Here is a 19845-nt window from a genome sequence, read left to right as displayed (position 1 = left end):
GGGCCTGAGGTGAGTGAGTGCCGTGGCCTGGTCAGTCCTCAGTGGGCTCTCGGTTCCTCGCTTTGCTGGAGGGCTGCAGGGCCCTCTGGCGTTCTGTGGAGCGCAGTATGACCACTGCTGCTTTGGGGGTTTACTCTTTAAGCAATGGTTGTAGAGCTGCTCCGCCTTCCGGGATTAAGAAGAGTGAGATCCAGCCCTGGCTGGTGTGGCTCAGTGGGTTGGGCATTGCCCCATGCACCAAAAGATTGCCGGTTCCATTGCTGGTCAGGGCACATGCCCAGGTTGTGGGCTCAATCCCCAGTAGGGCATGTGCAGGAGGCAGCTGGTCAATGTGTCGCTCTCACATTGATGTTTCTCTCCCTCTCCCTTCCCCTCTCTCTCAAAATCAATAAAAACCTATTTTAAAAAAGAAGAAGAGTGAGACACTCTTAGCTCCAGTCCTGACCCAGTCCTGGCTGTGACCCCAGGAGCTGTGCGACCTCGGGCAAGCCTTGGCTCCTCATCCGGGATATGTCCTCGTCAGACCAGACAGCTCCACCGATAACTCCACTGTCCAGGAGACAGAAAGGCCCCATCCGCCAGCTCCCAGGTCCCGGAGCTGGCCTGTTCAAGAAACACAGAGGGGCCAGGCCGGTGTGGCTCAGTGGTTGAGTATCGACCCATGAACCAGGAGGTCATGGTCTGATTCCAGTCAGGGCACACGCCTGGGTTGCTGGCTTGACCCCCAATGTGGGGTGTGCGGGAGGCAGCTGATCAATGATTCTCTCTCATCCTTCTCCCTTCCTCTCTGAAATCAATAAAACACATTTTTATTAAAAAGGAGAAGAAACAAAGAGGGTCCCAGGAACCTCTGCTGCTTCTGCTGGTTAGGAGACTCTTCCTGTCTTGGGCAATTCTAGAAGGTTCCTGAAGAGTGCCTCATTCTGCACCTGCACTGGCTCCCTGCCAGGCCACTCCTCTGGCCAAGGAGGCTCTGGAGCTGAGGGTGGAAAGGAGCCAGGCCCAGCCCTGGGGATGGGCGAAGAGGGCCTGGAGGAGGGCATGTTGATGGGCAGGGCTGCCCGGGCCTCCTCCCAGGAGGTGGGGCGTTGGGGCCATGTTAGAACCCGCCTGTCACACTGGGGCACCCCTGTGAGATCACGGACATGAGGAAGAACACGGGTTTGGATGCCGGCTTCTCCTCTTACCCCACCACGTGAAACTTGCCCGTTACTCAAACTCAGCCTTGAAATGCAGGCCTTTGTATCGGCCCCACGGGGCTGAGCTGAGGATCCAGTGCGCTAGACCTTTGACGGCTGCCTTGCCCGTGTATGCGTTTCCCAGGGCCGCTGTAACAAACGCCACAAACCAGCACAAATGCACTGCTTGACAGTCCTGTAGATGAGCAGTCTGACAGCCGTCTCCATGGGCTAAACGTCAAGGGGTCAGAAGGGCCAGGCTCCTCCTGGAGGCTCCGGGGAGAACCTGGTTCCCCGTCTTTTCCAGCTTCTAGAGGCGCCCACATGCCGTGGCTGGTGGCCCTTCCTCCATCTTCAGAGCCAGGAATAGTGGTTGAGCCTTTTTGTTCACAAAACATCACTCTGACCTTCTTCCATAGTTAGAGCTCTTGCCACTCTCCTCTTCTGCCTCAGTCTACTATTTTAAATATATATATATACATATATACGTATATATTTGTATATATATATATATATAAATATAATTGATTTCAGAAAGGAAGGGAGAGGGAGAAAGAGATAGAAACGTCAATGACGAGAGAATCAGCAATTGGCTGCCTCCTGCACGCCCCACACTGGGGATCGAGCCCACAACCTGGGCATGTGCCCTGACCAGGAATTGAACCGTGACCTCCTGGTTCACAGGTAAACTCTCAACCACTGAGCCAGGCTGGCCGGGCCTCAGTCTACTTTTAAGGCCCCTTATGATGACTTTATGCCACCCAGACAATTCTAAAATGGGGTAATCTTCCTATTTAAGATCAGCCGATTAGCAACCTTAATTCCCCTTTGCCGTGTCAGCCGACATAGTCACAGGTTCTGGGGATTAGGATGGGGCATTTTGGGGGGCAACTAATCAGCCCACCAGTGTCCTTCCACACATCTTTCTTTGCCCATGTTCTCCTCCTCTCCACACCCCACACCCCACACCTGGCCGCCTGATTGTCCCCGAGGTGTCCTGGCACCCACGGGCAGAGGCCCTCCTTGCCCTGGGGCCAGGAGGAAGGCTCGTTTATTCTGTAGGAACAGGAGGAGGAGGCAGGTGGCTGGGCCAGGTGAAGTTTATGGCCATTCTTCAGGTGTCCCAGTTGTGTGTGTGACTCCCCTGGCTGCCCACACGGTCCTGTTTTTATAGCCTCTCTCCCTGGGAACAATGGCCCTGGCGAGTATCCCGCTGCTCCCCAGCTGCCGCCCAGCAGGGGGCAGGTATTGGGCTCCTGGAGGCCACCTGCCTGGGCCCTCTCATTGGAAGGGGAACAGCTGGAGCCTCCTGTTGGAGTTGCATCAACAGAGGAAGTCCCCGTGGTTGGTGGGATGCTTCCTATTTCCCCGCTGGCCCCCCGCTGGACAGCCTGTCACCCTCGAGCCCGGTACTGGGCTCAGGATCCAGGCCTCCTGGCTGGGAGCGAATCTTGAATCTCGGTGGGTCAACAGGTATTCCAGTTTGCCCTGAGGCCAGCTTCCAAATGTTGCTTCTCCCCCTGAAGATGTGTTTCTTGCCTTCTGGAGGGAAACAGACATCTTCCCCGCATTGAAGAACCACTCTTTTCGGGTCACAGGGAGGGGGCAGGAATCATAGGAGGCTGCCCCCTTGCAGCCCTACCTCATGGGCAGGGATGCCTGGGTGGTCTGGGCTGGTTTGCTTCTCACTGAGCTGAGCTGGGCTGGACTGGGGCTGAGAGGGACATACATCGCCATCTAGTGGAGAGCGGTGGGACTTCCTGGTGTAATGGACCAAGAACTGTCCACGCTGGAGTTGATTATCCGAGGGCAGGGGTCCACGCCCTGGCTGTCACCCAAGGAGGTTTTCAAACATACGTGTGCTCCAGCCCCGCTCCACAACTGCTGCACCAGACCCTCCGAGGTCTGGAAATATGCACTTTAGCTTTAGGATGTACATCTCCAAGCCTTACCGGCAAAGTCTAAATTATTAGGCTTGGGAATCTGGGAATCTGAATTCTTAACAAGACTTCTTCAGTGACTCCCATGCAAGCTGGACTTGAACACCCTGACTCAGCTGTCCACACGTTAAGTGAGGCAATGTGGGACGTGGACTTCATTAGAAAAGCTGATGCTGTATGTGGTCGTATTACTAGAAGCGTCGTGCCCGGGTTAGGGAAGGATACAATACAGTGGCTAATATCTAGGTTCAAGTCCTACTTTGACTACTACCCATTGGGCCATGTCTTAACTTCTTCCCACTTCTGTACAGCGGAGATAAGAGCACCCGTCTGCTGGGGTTGCTCTGAGGACTCAGTGAGTTCGTGTGTAGCACAGGGCCTGGCCCTTAGGAAGAGGGTCCTATGTTAACAGTCCCAGCACTCAGATCCGTTGGGAGCACTGAGTGTGATTTCAGTGACATGTTTATAAAGGGAATGTCCAGAGGAGGAGGAGGAGGGGGAGGGGGAGGAGGAGGAGGAGGAGAAGGAGGGAGGAGGGGGGGAGGAGGAACAGGAGGAGGAGGAGGAAAAGGAGGAGGAGAAGGGGGAGAAGGAACAGGAGGAGGAGGAGGAAAAGGAGGAGGAGGAGGGGGGAGGAGGAACAGGAGGAGGAGGAGAACAGGAGGAGGAGGAAGGGGATAGGAGAGGAAGAGCCGATGAGCTGAGGGACCTGGAGAAGGCTTGAGGGTCTGTAACCGGAGAGAACAGGTGTTTGGGGAAGCAGGTGTATGTGCTGCTTAAACAATCCCAGGCCCGGCCGGCTGTGAGGAGGGACTGGGGTCGGAGGCAGTGTGTGGGAGCGGACACCGTAGTGCCGCCGGAGCTGGGGAGGGTGCGGGCTGGCTCCTGGGTCTGAGTGTGCCGTGGGGGAGACCCACAGAGCAGTGCTTCCCAGCACGTCGCTGCTGCCCTCCGGCGTGTGGCTGGTCCTGGGGACACACGGACAAGCACTTGGCTGTGTGTATATTTATATGTACACTTGGTACATGCATGTCCATATACTTGGCACATGGTTGTACATATATATGGACATCTATTTCTGTGGTTTCACAGAAGTAGGTAGCAATGTCAGGCCTGGGCCAAACTTAAAATACGTCTATGTTAAGTGTTATGGACTCAATGTTTGTATCCCGCCCCCCCTCCCAAGTTCACATGTTGAAACCTAATCCCCATGTGATGGTGTTCGCAGGGGGGGGGGGGGGGCGCTTTGGAAGGTGATTAGGTCATGAGGGTGGAGCCCTCATGAATGGAGTTAGTGCCCTTAGAAAGGACCCCAGAGAGGTCCCCCGTCCCTTCCACCAGGAGGACACAGAGAGAAGACGCCCCCCAGAGTGTGGGAGAGAGCTCTCCCCAGACCAGCCATGCTGGCGCCCTGGCCCTGCACTGCCCCCTGGGCTACGAGGAGTGAGACCCTGTGTTTCTGAGCCCCTAGTCTAGGGCACTTTGCTGCAGCAGCTGGAACAGATAAGACTGGGAGCCAGCAATTACAGAGCACGTGTGGATGTGGCAGAGCTTGGCAGCCTCGGAGGAACTTCCCACATGGGTTCGGAGATTGGTCTCCGTGACCCTGTATGTTGCTTCCCCTCCAATGTAGACTGTACCCGTGACCCCCACACTCCGATGCAACCTAGAGGGGGTGCCTCTGGGAAAGGGGTTGCCACCTTCAGTGAGGCCAGGATGACTGTGCCACTGGATTCCCTGGGGTAAGGGCCGTGAGCCGCAGAGAGGAAGGAGCCAAGGCCCTGCCCCCCTCACGCCCCCTGCGCCTGCTCCCCCGCCTGCTGTGCGTTCTCCTCGAAGCACCTGCTTCACTAACCCGCGTCTTTTTGTCCATTGGTTGAGGCCAGAGCACTCGCTCGGAGCAGCAGAAGCAGGAAAGCTGGCTGCCAGCCTGGAGGTGGTGTGTCTGTTGGTCAGTTTGCCAACAGATGGGGCCGACTTGTGTGGGAATGAACCCGACAGAGAGGGAAGCAAAGCGGAGAGAGAGATGGAGATGCCGGAAATACCGTGCGGCTCTCTGCCACCAGCCTGGTCTAGAGTCTAGACTGGCCACCGTCCTATTTTAAGGCCAGCTCTGAGCTGGGTTCTGTCACTTGTCCCTGGCGAACACAGACATCCCACGTGTCCTGTCCTAGAATCTTCCCCCCCCCGCCCCCCCCCCCCACACCATTGGAAGCTTTCCCAGCAGGAGAGCGCACCCCTGGGCTCCACGTTTGAGTGCTGCACCCGGAAGGTAAGTCCTAGCTGGAAGGTGGGGGAGGGTGGGATGGCCAGTACTGCAGTGGGGGGGGGGGGGGGGGGGCAGGGGGTGGGAGGGACCGGCTGGGATCTGGAGGCAGATGACTGTGTTCCAGTCTCTGCCCCGGGGCTTCCTCGCTTTCTAGAGCTGGGCAGGCCCCTCCGCCTTTCCAACCTCAGTTTCTCCATCGATGCAATGGGTTCGTAATCTCCTTCCAAAGAGGCTGTTGGGAAAATGAAATGAGAACAGACGTGGAGAAAGGCCGCCTCGTCAGGGAAGTGCTGTGCAGTAGTGTTTATTGTTACAGTGTTAACATTCTCTCTGGGGAGGGTGTTCCCCCGGTGAGTCCTCAGCAGCCCCCAGCCAGTGGGGGAGGCTCGGGAAACCCCCCTCCCCAGCCAACCCCCAGCAAGAAGGCCCATTCCCACGGTTCTGTTTCCCGTGGGGTCTTTCCTGTCACTCAACTGCCAGGAGCCCGTGGGAGCCTCGAAGAGCAGCCCAGGGTGCTGATGCCCCAGACACAGGTTTTGATGGGCGGGGGGTGAAGTAGGATGGGGGTGGGGGCGGGGGAACAGGGAGCTGGCCCTGGAGCGTGGAGGGACCCGGGGTACTCAGGCCTGTTCTTGCCCACGTCACCCCACGCTGCCAGCCCCAGCCCGAGTCAATGAGCTCAGGATTGGGGGGCATTATTCCGAGGCCCCTCCACCCTGGCTGTGTAAGGACCCCTCCTCCCTGCACTTCATCAGGTCAGGGTCTCACATGGCCTCTCCCTGCCCCCTGTAGCCTGGGGCCTGGTGACAGCGACGCTGACAGCAGAGAAAGGCTCTGCTCAGCCCAGGACACAGGGGTCTCTCAGGGGCACCTGGGGTCAGAAAGCTGAGTGCCAACCAGGTGCCTCCTGGTGGCTCTGGCCCAGCCTCCGGGAGGAACACGGGTCCCTCTGCCCACCCTGGTGCTCCCGCCTCTGGCACCAACCACCCCTGTCCAGGGGGCCAGCCCCGCAGGCAGGGGCGGCACCTCCCAGAGAAGCGTGTTGTGTTGTTCCGCGTCCCGATGCCAGGTCACCCTTCAAGGACCAAGACCACCGCCCAGGCGGTTTGGGCAGGACGTGCAGGTCCGTGTGTGCAGGTGGCCGCTCAGCCAGCCCTTGTCAGTCAGCCACCAGGTCTTCCTGTCGAGTCCGTCTGCGCCCCTTGCCCCCCCCACCCCAAGCAGATTGACATTTAGGATTTTCCCGCAAAGCCCACCTGACGGGACTCTGTGAGGCTTGTTTATCGGTCAACCTGTTCTCGGGTTGAAAAGCCAGCTCCCCACGCGCACCTGGGGAGGAGCGAGTGTGTGCTCAGGGCATCTTGGACCAAAAAGTGGGTGTGAAGTGGCCCACGTGGCCCCAGGCCTTTCGGACTAACGCCACCCCTGCTGGTGACCCCCAAGCCGCTGCTTGCTCACCTTGTCCGCAAAGGGGGTGCGCCATGGACAAGGCGAGCTTCATTGCTGACAAGCCTTCCCCCACCCTGCCCTTCCGCCCACCCTGGGGGGACGACTGGCCTCCTGCTTTGCTGCCCCCTGGAGGCAGGTCCTGGGGTGCCGGCCACCCAGGCTGAGGCTGGCTCAGGAGTGACCTGGCACCAGCGTGGCTGGGCCTTTGGTTCTCCAGCCCCGGCTGCAGGCTCTGCAGCTCCGGCCCGCGTGTGGCTGAATGTCACAGAGACACTGGGGTTGGACCCTCAGCGAAGCCAGGGCAGGTCCCAGAGCTTCACGCCTCAGGCCCCGGAATCAGAACTGTGTCCCGAGGAGGCCAAACATCCGACAAGAGAGGGCGTCTCCCTGCCCACCCACCAGGCACCTGGCCCCGGGGGAGGGAGGCTGTGCTTGTGTCACAGTGGGGGAGACGCGCCGTCTGGCTCTGGGAGGGACCCCCCAGTTCCTCGGGGCTCGGTCTGTGTCGCCCACCCTGGGTTGGAGAGGTCTTCGAGGCTGACTCAGCGTTGGGAATTCACACCCTTTCCTCCTGGGCTCTCGGGCACATGGCTTCGATGGAAGTGGGGCATCGTGGTTCCAACAGAGGACCCGCTTCCATAACCGAGTGTCAGTGGGATGCTCGTTCTGACCTTCCCGGATCGTCACTCAGCGTCGGGGTCCAGGAAGCCCAGCCGATCCCTGGAATCAAACTGGTTTCCAAGGGCTGTGCCTATGGGGTGCCTCTCTCTCTCTCTCTCTCCCTCCCCGCTCAAGCCCTATCAGGGGTGCTAAAGGGTCGAAATATCCCACATGCCTTGTGCTCCTTTTGCACGTTGTTTCCGAAATAAGTGAGTTAGAGGGGCAGGTCCATGTCCGTTCTGTGTGGTAAGTGGGGGATTAGACCCCCCGACTTCCCACCTGCCTCCCGAGAGGCTACGGGGTGCGTTACAGACGTTAGTCAAGTGTTAGTCCTCGCACCCCCCGGGCAGGGAAGCAGCGTTAGAGGAGGATGCTGAGGCGCAGAGAGGCCAGGCGCCGGGAGAAGCCACACAGCACACGGAGGCGAGTCAGGCAGAGGCCCATGGTTCTCGCCGCCATCCCGCCGGCGTGGCTCTGCGAGGCTCTGCGAGGCTCATCTCAGCCAGGACACCTCTGCGCAGGCGGCAGCCATCACAGCGAAGGTTTGCGGGGGTAGCGATGAGCACTCCCTGCCCTGATCCCGGATCCGCTGCCACAGTGGGCACAGTTGTCCCGGGCCTCCCTCCGTCATCCCTGATCCTGTGTCACCTGCCCTTCACCCGATGACAGAATGTTGCATTTCCTGGGACTGTCATTGCCCAGCCCCGCCCCGCACGGACCATCCACCTGCGCCCACCCGGGGAGCTGCTCCTGGGAGGACGAGCAATTACTCTCCCGCACGTCCACCCCCCGTGACCCGGGCTTTCGGGGCAGAGACAATGACTCCCCCATTCCGCTTGCTCCCAAGACGGGCTCAGCGACCCCCCAGGGAACCCAGGTTCTCAGTCACGGGGGGCGAGGATGCTGGGCCGCGCCCTCCCTCCGTGTGGCGTCTCGGCTGGCCATGGGCAGCCTTTCCTGCCACCTCGCTGGCTGGAGGGTCCCCTGCTGACCTGTCCCCACGGGGCTCGCATGTCTGCGTGGAGCCCACCTGCTCCTCCCGATGGGGCGCCGTGGCCCCTTTCCGCCTTGGCAGCCAGGACAGCGGCTGACGGTCAGTCACTCTGGGGTGGAGCCTGGGTGATGGAGGGGCAGCATGTGACAGGTCCTCGGGGCCAGCGCCCTTCCGCTGAGCGGGACGTCCCCGGCGGGCGCCTCCTGGCTCCCTGTGCTCCCATCTGAAGCTGTGGGGATTTTCCCGGGACGGAGGCGCCTCCTCAGCCGCGGGCACTATGTACAGGGGCGATGGCGTCCGGCTCCTCTTCCTCCAGGTGACTCCCTGTGTCGGGTCTGGCCGAGCATCGGCTCCTCACACGTTGGTGACCTCCAGGCCATTGTAGCCCTCCAGGCGGCACTGCTCTGGCCAGCCCTCGAGGTCCTCATCCCCGCAGTCTTCATTGTGGAGGGAGCCGTAGTCATCATGGAAATCGGGCTCTTTGCTGCTGAAGCCACGTCCTATCTTCCCCAGGGGCAGCTGAGGAGAGAGCACGAGGCCACAGGACCAGGAAGAAAAGGAATGGAATTTTCAGATCTGGGACGTGTGGCGTCTCCAAGTCTAATTGCTGTGTGACCTTGAGTAACTTCCCTGACCTTTCTGTGCTTTTCCTATACTATATAATAAAAGCCCAATATGCTAAGTGTCTGGTCATCTGGTCGGCCATTCAACCAATCAAAGCATAATATGCTAATGATATGCTAAGGCAGCTCAACCACTCACTATGACACGCATTGACCACCAGGGGGCAGATGCTCCAACCAGTAGGTTAGCTTGGTGCTGCAGACTAAGAGAGATGTGCTGGACATGCCCTGGAGCCTTCCCGCGGTCCCTCCGCACCCTGATTGTGCACCGGTGGGGTCCCTTGGCCTGGCCTACGCCTTCTCTCAGTCCAGGACCCCTCAGGGGATGTCGGAGAGCCTGTTTCAGCCCAATCCCGCAGGCCAGGCCGAGGGACCCCACTGGTGCATGTGCACCGGGCCTCTAGTTAGCAATAATACTCCACTGCTCAGGGAGACTGAGAGGAATTTGTGAGTTAACATTAGGAGAGAGCTTTGTGTTCCCAACGGGAAGGAACCAGTTGGTTATCACGGGTGAGAATAAGATATAGTCTTTCTGACTAGCCACAAATCTCCCATCTTCCTCCTCAGTGGGAGGAAGGCGTAACGGAGGAGAGGCCGTCCGAGCATGTGCATGGGGTCTGACCTCATTCCCAAGTCAAGGAGAAATATTCTAGCGCTGCCTCACGTGACGGAAAACATGTGGGTTTTAGAGAGTCTCACACTAGGGTTCAGATCCCTGCTCTGCCACTTCCCAGCTGTGTGACCTGGGACAAGTCACTTGCCCTCTCTGAGACTGTTTTCTCAGTTACAAAATAGGGATAGTAAATCCTATCTTTTTCCATTTTTCTCCCCGTAAAGAAAGCCTTTTAGACATGTTCCCCTCATCACACTCCGGCCATGAAATTAACCGCAGATACACTCTGCTAGTGACATAAAAGGAGGGAGGCGTTTTCCTACCAGTTTCCCTCCCTTTGGGGGAGTCACCCTTAATGAGAATGCTCGCTCTGGGCTGAGAGCATCTTAGGAGAAAGGTGGTCATTGATCCATGCTTCTCCCCCCACGTTTACTGGTAGGAAGGTGCCTGGAAGGCTGTTGGCGCCCCCCAGGGTTCACTGAGCGAATGGAAGAATTTTGGGGTCGTCGCTTCTGCCCCCTGTGCCTCCACCTCCACCGAGGACTGTGCGGTCTGAGTGTGTGATCAGCTCCAACCTGCACACGTTCGCTCACATCAGAGGCTCCCCTGCTGCGACTGGCCAGGTCACAGGAGCTCAAACCCCAAGTCAGTGGCTCCCAGAGGCCTCTGCTTCAGGAGTCCACGTGGGTCCCAGACTTTGTATGAAAAGCAGCTGCCCAGGTGACGCTGAGGCGGCTGAGACCTGCAGGTGGAGCCGCTCCCCTAACCCTCGTGGGGCTTCTGCATCACACAGGTCCCTTGGGGCCCACTTCCGGGGCCTCTGTCCTCGCTGCACCTGTGACCCGGCCCAGCGGCCCCCACAGGCCAACACGGGAGCTGGGCAGGGCCACGCTGGCCTCGACAAAAAGACCTTCCCAGGCGGCAGGACTCAGTGAACCAGAGGCCACTTACCCGGCCAGCCTTGTGCCTGATGCCACTGCTGTTCTCCTCCTTCCCCGCCCGGGGGGTGCCGGGGGCCCGCCCGGGGGGCGTGCCGAAGCGCTCAGCCTCCCGGATGCCCGTGGAGCTGGGGAGAGAAGCATTCCAAGTGAGTGTGTGTGTGTGTGTGTGTGGCGGGGGATCCAGTCAGCTCCGGCTCCCGGAGACACGCACGCTCACGCGTGGCCTGGTCGGCCCTTAGCAGCTGTGTCCCTGGGGCCATGAGCTCTGTAAGGGGTCATCGCAGCACCTCTCTCATAAGGGCATCCTGGGGCCGAATGAGATGACGCACACAGAGGCCCAGAGTGGCTGGTGCACCGTGACGGACGGCTATGATAACATCTGACTGTGACCAGCAGGGGCTGTGAGGGGCACAGGCCTGGTCTGAGTCCCCTGGCTGTGCCCTCGTGCCGCCGCCGATGACCTCGCTGGGCCCGTTTCCTCATCCGTTCAATGGAGCCCGGGAAGCACCTCTGGCCTTTACTAGCCGAGTGCCCTGAGGGGAAGTGCCTGCCTTTGCGGTGCACACAGAGGCACCAGGCTGGCCCTGCCACCACCGCGCCGGAATATCCCCCTCGTTCTCCCACAGCAGCTGCCATCCCGCCGTGTGGCTCCTTCGGATGGAAATACAAACGCGTTGGGAAGAAACCAGCACCAGACGGAGCTCTTCGGAGGCTTGACGCGGCCTAGTGAGCATTTGCAGCCACTTCGTCAGACCTCAGCGCTCAGTGAAGGGTCTGACCTGCTGCAGTCACCTGCGGGGAGCATCCACTAGGAGGCGCTAGCCTGCCCGTCTGGGTGTTTGTTCTTGGTCACTTTTCTGATGAGGAGACTGGGTAGGTGGGCTGGCCGGGTCTGTTCACCTGGACCATAAACACCATTCGGATGCCCAGCCCCTTCTCCAAGCCTTTGACCCCACAGGCATCCCTGCCTGGAATGGCCACGTCGACCTCTGAGGCCGGTGCGAATCGTCCCCAGCTGAGACCCCCTCCCGGGGCCTCTGCTCACACTCTCCGTCCTTCTCCCCGTTCCGAATGCCGGGGGCCGTGGGGACGTACCCACACACTTTACTCCACCTCTTTCTAGTCCATGACGTTTGGGCTGAAGTTCCCAGCCTATGAAAGGAGACCAACCGCCCTGTTGCAGGGGCAGGCGGGACCCCGTGAGCGTGAGCGAGGGCCCGGATGGGGAGTCGGGGCACCTGCCCCCCCGCCCCCCCCCCCAGGGCGAGGCTGCCCGCACTCACGTGGCCGGGGGGAAGATGGCGCTCATCTCCTCCGCCAGGTGTCTCCGGAGGATGTGCTTCCCGCTGGGGATGCCCAGGGCGGTGGCCATGGCCTCGGCAGTAAACGTGGGCTCCAGCACCAGCACAGCGCCATGGACCCCGCTGTTGGTCAGGTTGTCTGCATACTCCTGGGGGCAAGGCACGAGGCTGCTTAGCCTGAGGGGCCGCCCTGCTGGCCGGAGGGGGCCCTCGCTCCCAGTGGCTTGGCCCCTTGGGGACCAGTCATTTCACACTGAGGGGAAGCCCACCCTCTCTCTTTAGGGCCAGCGGGGCAGTGGCCGAGGCCAGTTTGTCCCTGACTCTCCCAGACCGCGGCAGGCAGCCCACACGTACTCGAGTGAGACGATGGGCCTGGAGTCAACGCGCCTGCTCCAGAGAGTGAGGATGGCTGGCATTCCTCACCCACTGTGGGGAGGGCATCGGCACTGGGGCCCATTGTGGGGGCGGGGTTTGTAGTCCCCTCCTCTTGAGTGACAGGAGGCAGCTTGTTCTTGCCAGCCTGGGTAACGTTCCCCCCGCTCACACAAACATGCATGGGGTCTGCATCTGCCTGAGTCACCCCCACACCCGCCGTCACCCCTCACCTTCAGGTCAATGTCTCGCACCCACTTGAGCACCCGCTGGTTGGTCCAGACCACGGGGTCTGTGTTCTGTGTCTCGCAGCGGGCCCGGCGCTCCTGGAGGGTCTGTGGGAGGGAGACAGTGGGTCAGTTTGGGGGACAAGGGAGCGGGCTGAGGTCACATGGGGATAAGGGTCCACAGTGCTCACAGGGACCTCAGTGGCCTGGGTGAGGACAAGTGATGAGTTCTTGGGGGATGAGGGCTCACTGTTTCCCTTGAATTGAGCACAGGGCCTGCCCCTACTATAGGCCAGTTATGGCGAACCTATGAGATGCGTGTCAGAGGTGACAAGCGAACTCATTTTTTTTTGGTTGATTTTTCTTTGTTAAATGGCATTTAAATATATAAAATAAATATCAAAAATATGTCTTTGTTTTACTATGGTTGCAAATATTAAAACATTTCTATATGTGACATGGCACCAGAGTTAAGTTAGGGTTTTTCAAAATGCTGACACGCCGAGCTCAAAAGGTTCGCCATCACTGCTATAGGCAGTTGTTAGAAGGAGGGATGGAGAGAGAAAGAGATGGATGCCTGGATGGATGGATGGATGGATGGGTGGATGGGTGGGTGGATGGATGGGTGGATGGGTGGATGGATGGATGGGTGGATGGATGGGCGGGTGGATGGATGGGAAGGTGGTTGGATGGGCAAACAGTGACTGCCAGAGGGGGAAGTAAGCGATGACAGGTGCCTGCACCCACAGCCTGGTTCTCACCTCCCTGCTGAAGTTCACTTGGTACAGCAGCTCGATCCCCAGCAGGATGCTGACCTGGTGGAACTTCTTGGACACATTCAGGTGCTTCTCCAGGTCCCGCTTCATCAGGGAGTTCAGCATCCGCCCATCGACCAGGTGGTTTTGGAAGGCCTGGGCGTACTGGGACAGGCCGATGTCGTTCAGCCAGGCCTTGGCCACCCAGTGATGGTCCAGGTCGGCCGCTTTGGACAGGCTGGTGAGGAGAGACACAGCCAGAGAGAGGGGCGGTGGGAAAGGTAGAAGGAACAGAGGGGTGGGCAGAGATGGAACAGAGGTGAGCAGAGATGGAGAAGGGGGGAGAAACAATAGGGGGCAGACTGTCACAGAGACGGACAGGAAGAGGGAAGGAATGGAGAGACAGGAAGAGAGAGCAGAGGTGAAGTGAGAGGGGGATGAGAGAGAGAGAGAGGGAAGAGGGCACGAGGGAGGGAGGGAGAGAGCGCGCCCCCAAGGGTAAAAAGGGACCAATGGAGAGATAGAGGGGATAGGAAAAGAGAAAAGACCACATTCGGACACAATGACAGTAGAGAGGGACAGTGATGGGCAGCAGGGACATGTGTCGCAGTAAACAGCATCTCTGGGGGCTCCTGCACTGCCCCGCCACCTAGGGCCCCGCCAGAACCCCCGAGGCCCACAAAGCCAGTCTCTCCTTGGACTGCAGCCAGTCACATGGTAGCACGCCTAGGAATCAGAATTAAAGCCTACATTTTGTCTATTGCAGTATTCTCTCCTCACTGCCACCCCTCAGATTTCCTTGAATCCCACACAGAACTTGTCCCAGGACCACGCACATAGTAGGTGCACCAGGAATACTCAGATGCATGAACTGGTGGAGGAGCCTGGCGAGGGTAGTCCAGTCGGCTGTCATTCCCTTGCTCGCCACACGGTGGCAGCCTCGCAGAAGGAATAGGTCAGCGTCCCCCACCCTGTCCATCTACCAGTCCGTGTTGTCAGTGTGTCTGTCCCTTCCTCTTCTTTTCTAGGTTCCAGGCACGACCATCCCTGGCATGGATTTCTGCGCCTGCCTCCTGACTGCCCCACCCCACCGCCCCTTCTAATGCATGCTCCCCAGGGCTGCCAGGTGGACCTGGAATCACCTCAATTAGAGTAGGGCACTCCTCTGCTTAAAATCTTTCTGTGCTGGAAGCTTAGTGCATATGACTAAGTGAAAGGCCACAGAGTGTACGATTCCAAACACATGGCCTTCTGGAAAAGGCGAAGCTAGGGGGACAGTACCAAGGTCAGGGGCTGCCAGGGGGTGGGGTTGAGGGGAGGGAGGAGCAGGTGGAGCACGGAGGATTTTCAAGGCAGTGAAACCACTCGTCTGACCCGGTAACGATGGACGTACGTCGCTACATGTTTGTCCAAACCACAGAATGTGCCACTCACTCTGAGAGTGAGCCCCCATGTCAGCTATGGACTTGGGATGGTGATGATGTGTCTATGCAGGCTCCGTGGTAACTAATGCTCCATCTAGTGGGGGGTGTGATAATAGGGGAGGCTGTGCCTGGGGGTGGGTACACGGGACATGGGAGATCTCTGTATCTTCCCCTCAATTTTGCTGTGAACCTAGAACTATTCTTTAAAAAAAATGCCTTTAAAAATGAGGGTGGAAACAAAGGCTTTTCTTCCCAAGCAAAATTGAAAGAATCTGTCGTCAGAGGAATGGCCTCCGAGAAAGGTTCAAGGGATTTCTTTCAGAGGGAAGACAACAACGAGCCAGTGGAAATTTGGACCCCACAAAAGAATCAAAAGGAGAACTCTTAAAGCTCAACAACAGAAAGGTAACCGGGTTCAGAAATGGGCGAATGACCGTAACGGACACGTCTCTAAAGGAGGTAGGGGGTCTCCGAGAGACACGTGACAAGACGCTCAGCGACACCAGCTGTTAGGGAAACGCAAACCAAATGAAATGCCACCTCCCCCTCATTAGAATGGCTACTAGCAAAAAGCCCACAGAGCATGGGCTGGCGGGGGAGTGGAGACACGGGAACCCTTGTGCATTGGTGGTGGGAGGGAAAACGCGCAGCCACTGTAGAAAGCAGTGTGGTGGCTCCTCAAACCTTAAAAATAGAATTCCAGCCATTGCACGTCTGGGCATCTCCCCAAAAGAATGGAGAGTAGGGCCTCGAAGAGGTATTTGTACACCCACGTTCACGGCAGCACTTTCCACAGCAGCCAGAAGCGGGAAGGCACCCACGTGTCCATCAGCAGATGAATGGACAAGCCAACTGTGGTGAGAGCATACAATGGAATATTAACCAGCTTTTAGAAAAAGGGAATTCGGCAATATGCTACCACAGGGATGAATTTAAGGACAACGAATAAAGGAGCAAAGTATTTATAGGTGAAAACGGTGGCACAAAGGCAGGAGGAGAAATCATTTTATACTATAGACCAGTGGTTAACCTTCCTAATGCCGCGACCCTTTAATACAGTTCCTCATGTTGTGGTGACCCCCAATTTCACTGTTACAAATTGAACATAATTAAAGCATAGTGATTAATCACAAAAACAGTATGTAATTATATATGTGTTTTCCGATGGTCTTAGGCGACTCCTGTGAAAGGGTCGTTCGACCCCCAAAGGGGTCGCGACCCACAGGTTGAGAACCGCTGCTATAGACAAAGGTGCATGCTATTATTTGAAAATAGACAGTGGTAAGTTAAGTGTTTATATTGTAACCTCTACAGCAACAATAAAAAAATAAAGAAGTTATAGTTCACAAGCCAGTAGTAGGAACATTCAACTAATAAAAAATAAGTCAGTAAACGAGGAAGAAATTTTTTAAAAAGGGTAGATTTAGAGAAAATAAAACAAGAAGACTGTATGGTGACTTTCCTTGGTAGGAATCAAATCAGAAGTCCTCGGAGGGGCTACCAGGGTCTGGGCTCCCCTCCCTCACCCGGCTCCGGCCTTGGGGGACCTCGGAGATGCTCTGGGCTCTTTGCTCCTCCTCCCCTCCCCCTGCACTCCCTTCCTTCCAGCCCTTCCCCAACCCCAGCCCCAGGCCTCCATTCCCGCCTCCCAGAGGGAGCTGTGCCCCGACTGTGCTGCCTGAAGTCGCTCCCCCAGCCTGAGCCTCTGCCTCTGAGTATTTCCTTCAAGCACGAACCACACAGGAGCTGGAAAGGTACCTGACCTGAGCCCAGGACTGCTCTCTGCCAGCCAGCCGCCTGGTGCCGACCCGACCCGCAGCAGACACTTCACCGGCAGGGCGGGCTCCCGGCCTCACTGTCCCTCCTCCTGCCCCTCAGCCGCCAGAACCACTGGGCCTGCCCCCGGGGGGCCAGGGCCTCCTTGTCCCCCCTTCCCTTGCTGAACTCCTGCTGAGATTCTGCTCTCTCCAAAGCCTTCTGCCCCCCTGGCCCCCACCCCCAACCCACCTGCTGCTGGGTCCCATCCCTGTGCTGGGCACCCAGGGTCATTGCTGCCCATGCTGCCAGCTGCCTGCTGGACCGCCAGCTCCTGGAGGCAGGACCGGTGGGCATGTCTAGCACGTCCAGGCCCCACCGGCCCAGAGCTCATGCTCAGCAGCTTCCCAGGCAGGAAAACAGAGCGAGTGGGGCGTTGGCTCCGGCTCCCGACCTGGAACCTTCTGGGGAGACAAGCTCCCTGCTGGGCGCAGGTAGACCCCTGCCAGCCCCTCTAGGACCCGCTCCAGCCTTGTCACTTCAGAGGCACCGTCCCAGGCCCAGCCATCCTTGCTCTCTCTCCCGGCAGGAGTCGGAGCTGGCGGCTCTGAATGAGATGCCACCGGGCCCGGCTGGCACTGCCCGGCCAGACCACCTCCTCTCCTGGGGAAGGAAGGGTGTGCTCAGCAAGTCAGCGGTGCCACGGCCGTGGGTGGCGGGCGGGAGGGGCGCCTGCTCACGTCCTTGAGCGAGGCTGTTTCTAACCAGCAGCAGCCGTGTGTGCGCCGCCCTGCGACACCGGCTCTCTTCATTAAAGCCGTCCCCAGGGCGCCTCAGCGTGGCACCACTTTCTCAGCTGTTGGTCTGAGCTACTGTAAGCGCCCGCGTTGAAGAAAGCGTCTTGACCTTAAAAGTAATTGAAGACAGCCCGGCCGGTGTGGCTCAGTGTTTGAGCGTCGACCTGTGAAACCAGGAGGCCACGGTTCAATTCCTCGTCAAGGGCATGTGCCCGGGTTGCCAGCTCGATCCCCAGTAGGGGGCGTGCAGGAGGCAGCCGGTCAACGGTTCTCTCTCATCATTGATGTTTCTCTCCTCTCTCCCTTTCCCTTTCTCTGAAATCAATAAAAATACATTAAAAAATAATTGAAGACATTTTGTCAAATTTGACACTGCCCCCCCTCCTTAAGCTGGGGCTGGATTAGACCTGGAAATCCGGGTTTGGGCACAGATTTAGCTATTAGCTGGGTCATTCATTATTCAACGCGGAAAACACGAGACTGTGCTGGCTCCAGACCTTGCACCTCTGTGCCTCAGTTTCCTCATCTGTAAAATGGGCTGACCGTGTGAGTGTCCGGAGTTGTGGGGCCTCGGGGATGAGAGAAGGGAAAACGAGTAGCAGAGCAGCTGGACTCACCGAGTGTTCCATAAATGATAGTAGGAGGAGCCGTGGCTGTTAACACAAGGGAACATGGGAGCCTGGGAAGGGAACTGACTTCAAAGTTAGGTATTTTGTGACTTTGTGCCCGTGGGCCTCACTTTCCCCTTCTTGAAAATGGGGGTAAGGGCATCTATCCTGCATCGGTGTTAAATGAAATTGTACCCATAAGAGGACGGGTGATGGTTTTGCAAAGTACTTTAGAGATAAGGCCCAGAGAGGGCCAGGCCATGCCCAAAGTCACACAGGATGTGTTCTGTATGATGACCCCACTAGGTCCTTAGCCCAGAGTTCCATGGGCGGGTCAGAGGGTCCCAGAGTGCCAATTTGTGAAGTTTTGTATATTTCTTCTGGCGAAAATGTTTTTATTTGATTCTCAAAGGGGCCATGATCCCCCAAAGTTCAAGAACCGTGTCCTAATTGACCCTCTTCACTTCACTGGTGGAGAAATAGTCCCAGAGAGAGCAAGGTCACCTGGGAAGTAAGGGGCGGGCTACTTTTCCCGGGGAGTGAATGGGGCCCTCAAATCCCGGGCCCTCCTTCTCCGGGAAGCCATGGCCCTTGGGAACAGTCCTCCTACAGCACCTGTGGTTTTCGAAAGCCGCTTGCATCTGGGTGCTGACCTGAATCCACCCCATAGAGTCTTGGCTCCCGGAGGTCCTCAGGGTTGGCCATGTTTCGGGGGAACTGGGGCAGCGATCCCACAGTTTTGAGGTGAAGCAGGCAGCCCCACCTTGCTCAACGCAGCATTTACTGACTGTGCTGGGAGGGCTCTGGGGAGGGAGGGAGTCCCAGCTTGAGTGACCGGGATGGGGATTCCCAGGGAGGCACTGGCGGAGTGGGCGGTGAGTGTGGGTGCTGCGGGGCCTCAGCAGGAATCTCAGCGGGAACCGCTCCTCCAGCCCTCACCTCCAGCCCGTCCTCCAGGGCGGGTCCCGAGGGCACAGGGCTGCCCCTGTGGGCTTGGCCTGCTTTCAGTGGGGCCTGAGTTTCTGATCCGATCTCCATCTCGTTATTTCCTGCCACTCAGTGCCGCCCGCCCGCCCGCCTGGCCCTCTCCCGGCACAGGATTTGGTTTCCAGCTTCCAGCCCGAGTTCCCAGCCCCAGCCCCCCCTTTTCTAATCCTCAAAGCTGCTTCTGCAAATAACGCACGCACCACCGGGCTGGATTAATTAACTGCACAGAAATGATGGGGAGCCAGCGAAGGAGATAATTATGCAAAACAAAAGTGTCCGCTCACCAGCTTGCTCCTTCCTCCCTCTGCACTCTGGGCACTTGAGTGTGTGTGTGTGTGTGTGTGTGAGTGTATGAGTGTGTGTGAGTGTGTGTGTGAGCATGTATCTGTGTGTGTGTGTGAGTGTATGAGTGTGTGTGAGTGTGTGTGTGAGCATATATCTGTGTGTGTGTGAGTGGATGAGTGTGTGAGTGTGTGTGAGCATGTATCTACGTGTGTGTGAGTGTATGAGTGTGTGTGTGAGTGTGTGTGTGAGCATGTATCTATGTGTGTGTGTGTATGAGTGTGTGTGTGAGTGTGTGTGTGAGCATGTATCTGTGTGTGTGTGAGTGGATGAGTGTGTGAGTGTGTGTGAGCATGTATCTACGTGTGTGTGAGTGTGTGTGTGTGTGTGAGTGTGTGTGTGAGCATGTATCTATGTGTGTGTGTGTATGAGTGTGTGTGTGAGTGGGGATCCTTCCCTTTTTGCCAGATCTGCTTGGTGAATGAGGCCCCCCAGCAAAGCCTGCTCACAAAAGGTGAGGAGAGAGGCTGCAGCAGGTAGGCCAGGTGGGTGATGTTATGGGTGGGGGTCAGGGTGCTAAGAGCAGGGGGAGCAGGGCAACAAGGACACACCTGGTGGGAGGGACCCCGGCCATTCCCTGGTGTGCTTCCTGCAAGGAGCCCCTCCCACG

At 57.9% G+C, this 19845-nt stretch overlaps 1 protein-coding gene across 3 annotated transcripts in view; it reads right to left on the bottom strand.

Annotated features, from left to right (window-relative positions):
• Positions 1-5683: 5683 nt before the first annotated feature.
• The window catches only part of KAZN (kazrin, periplakin interacting protein), a 774836-nt gene continuing 760674 nt past the window's right edge, over positions 5684-19845 (bottom strand). For all 3 annotated transcript variants that reach the window (XM_070404122.1, XM_070404123.1, XM_070404124.1), the window contains 5 exons: positions 13329-13560; positions 12574-12675; positions 11951-12117; positions 10678-10792; positions 5684-9009 (listed from right to left, as the gene is read on the bottom strand). In XM_070404122.1, coding sequence (XP_070260223.1) covers positions 8845-9009; positions 10678-10792; positions 11951-12117; positions 12574-12675; positions 13329-13560 — 781 coding nt within the window. In that variant the 3' untranslated portion in view covers positions 5684-8844. The remainder of the gene's footprint in view (positions 9010-10677; positions 10793-11950; positions 12118-12573; positions 12676-13328; positions 13561-19845) is intronic.

Source organism: Myotis yumanensis, unplaced genomic scaffold (genome assembly GCF_028538775.1).
Source record: "Myotis yumanensis isolate MYYU_CA2020_CCGP unplaced genomic scaffold, mMyoYum1.0.hap1 SCAF_2, whole genome shotgun sequence".
NCBI lineage: Eukaryota > Metazoa > Chordata > Mammalia > Chiroptera > Vespertilionidae > Myotis > Myotis yumanensis.
The sequence above is the reverse complement of the archived record's forward strand: the minus strand, read 5'-3'. Positions and strand labels throughout refer to the sequence as shown.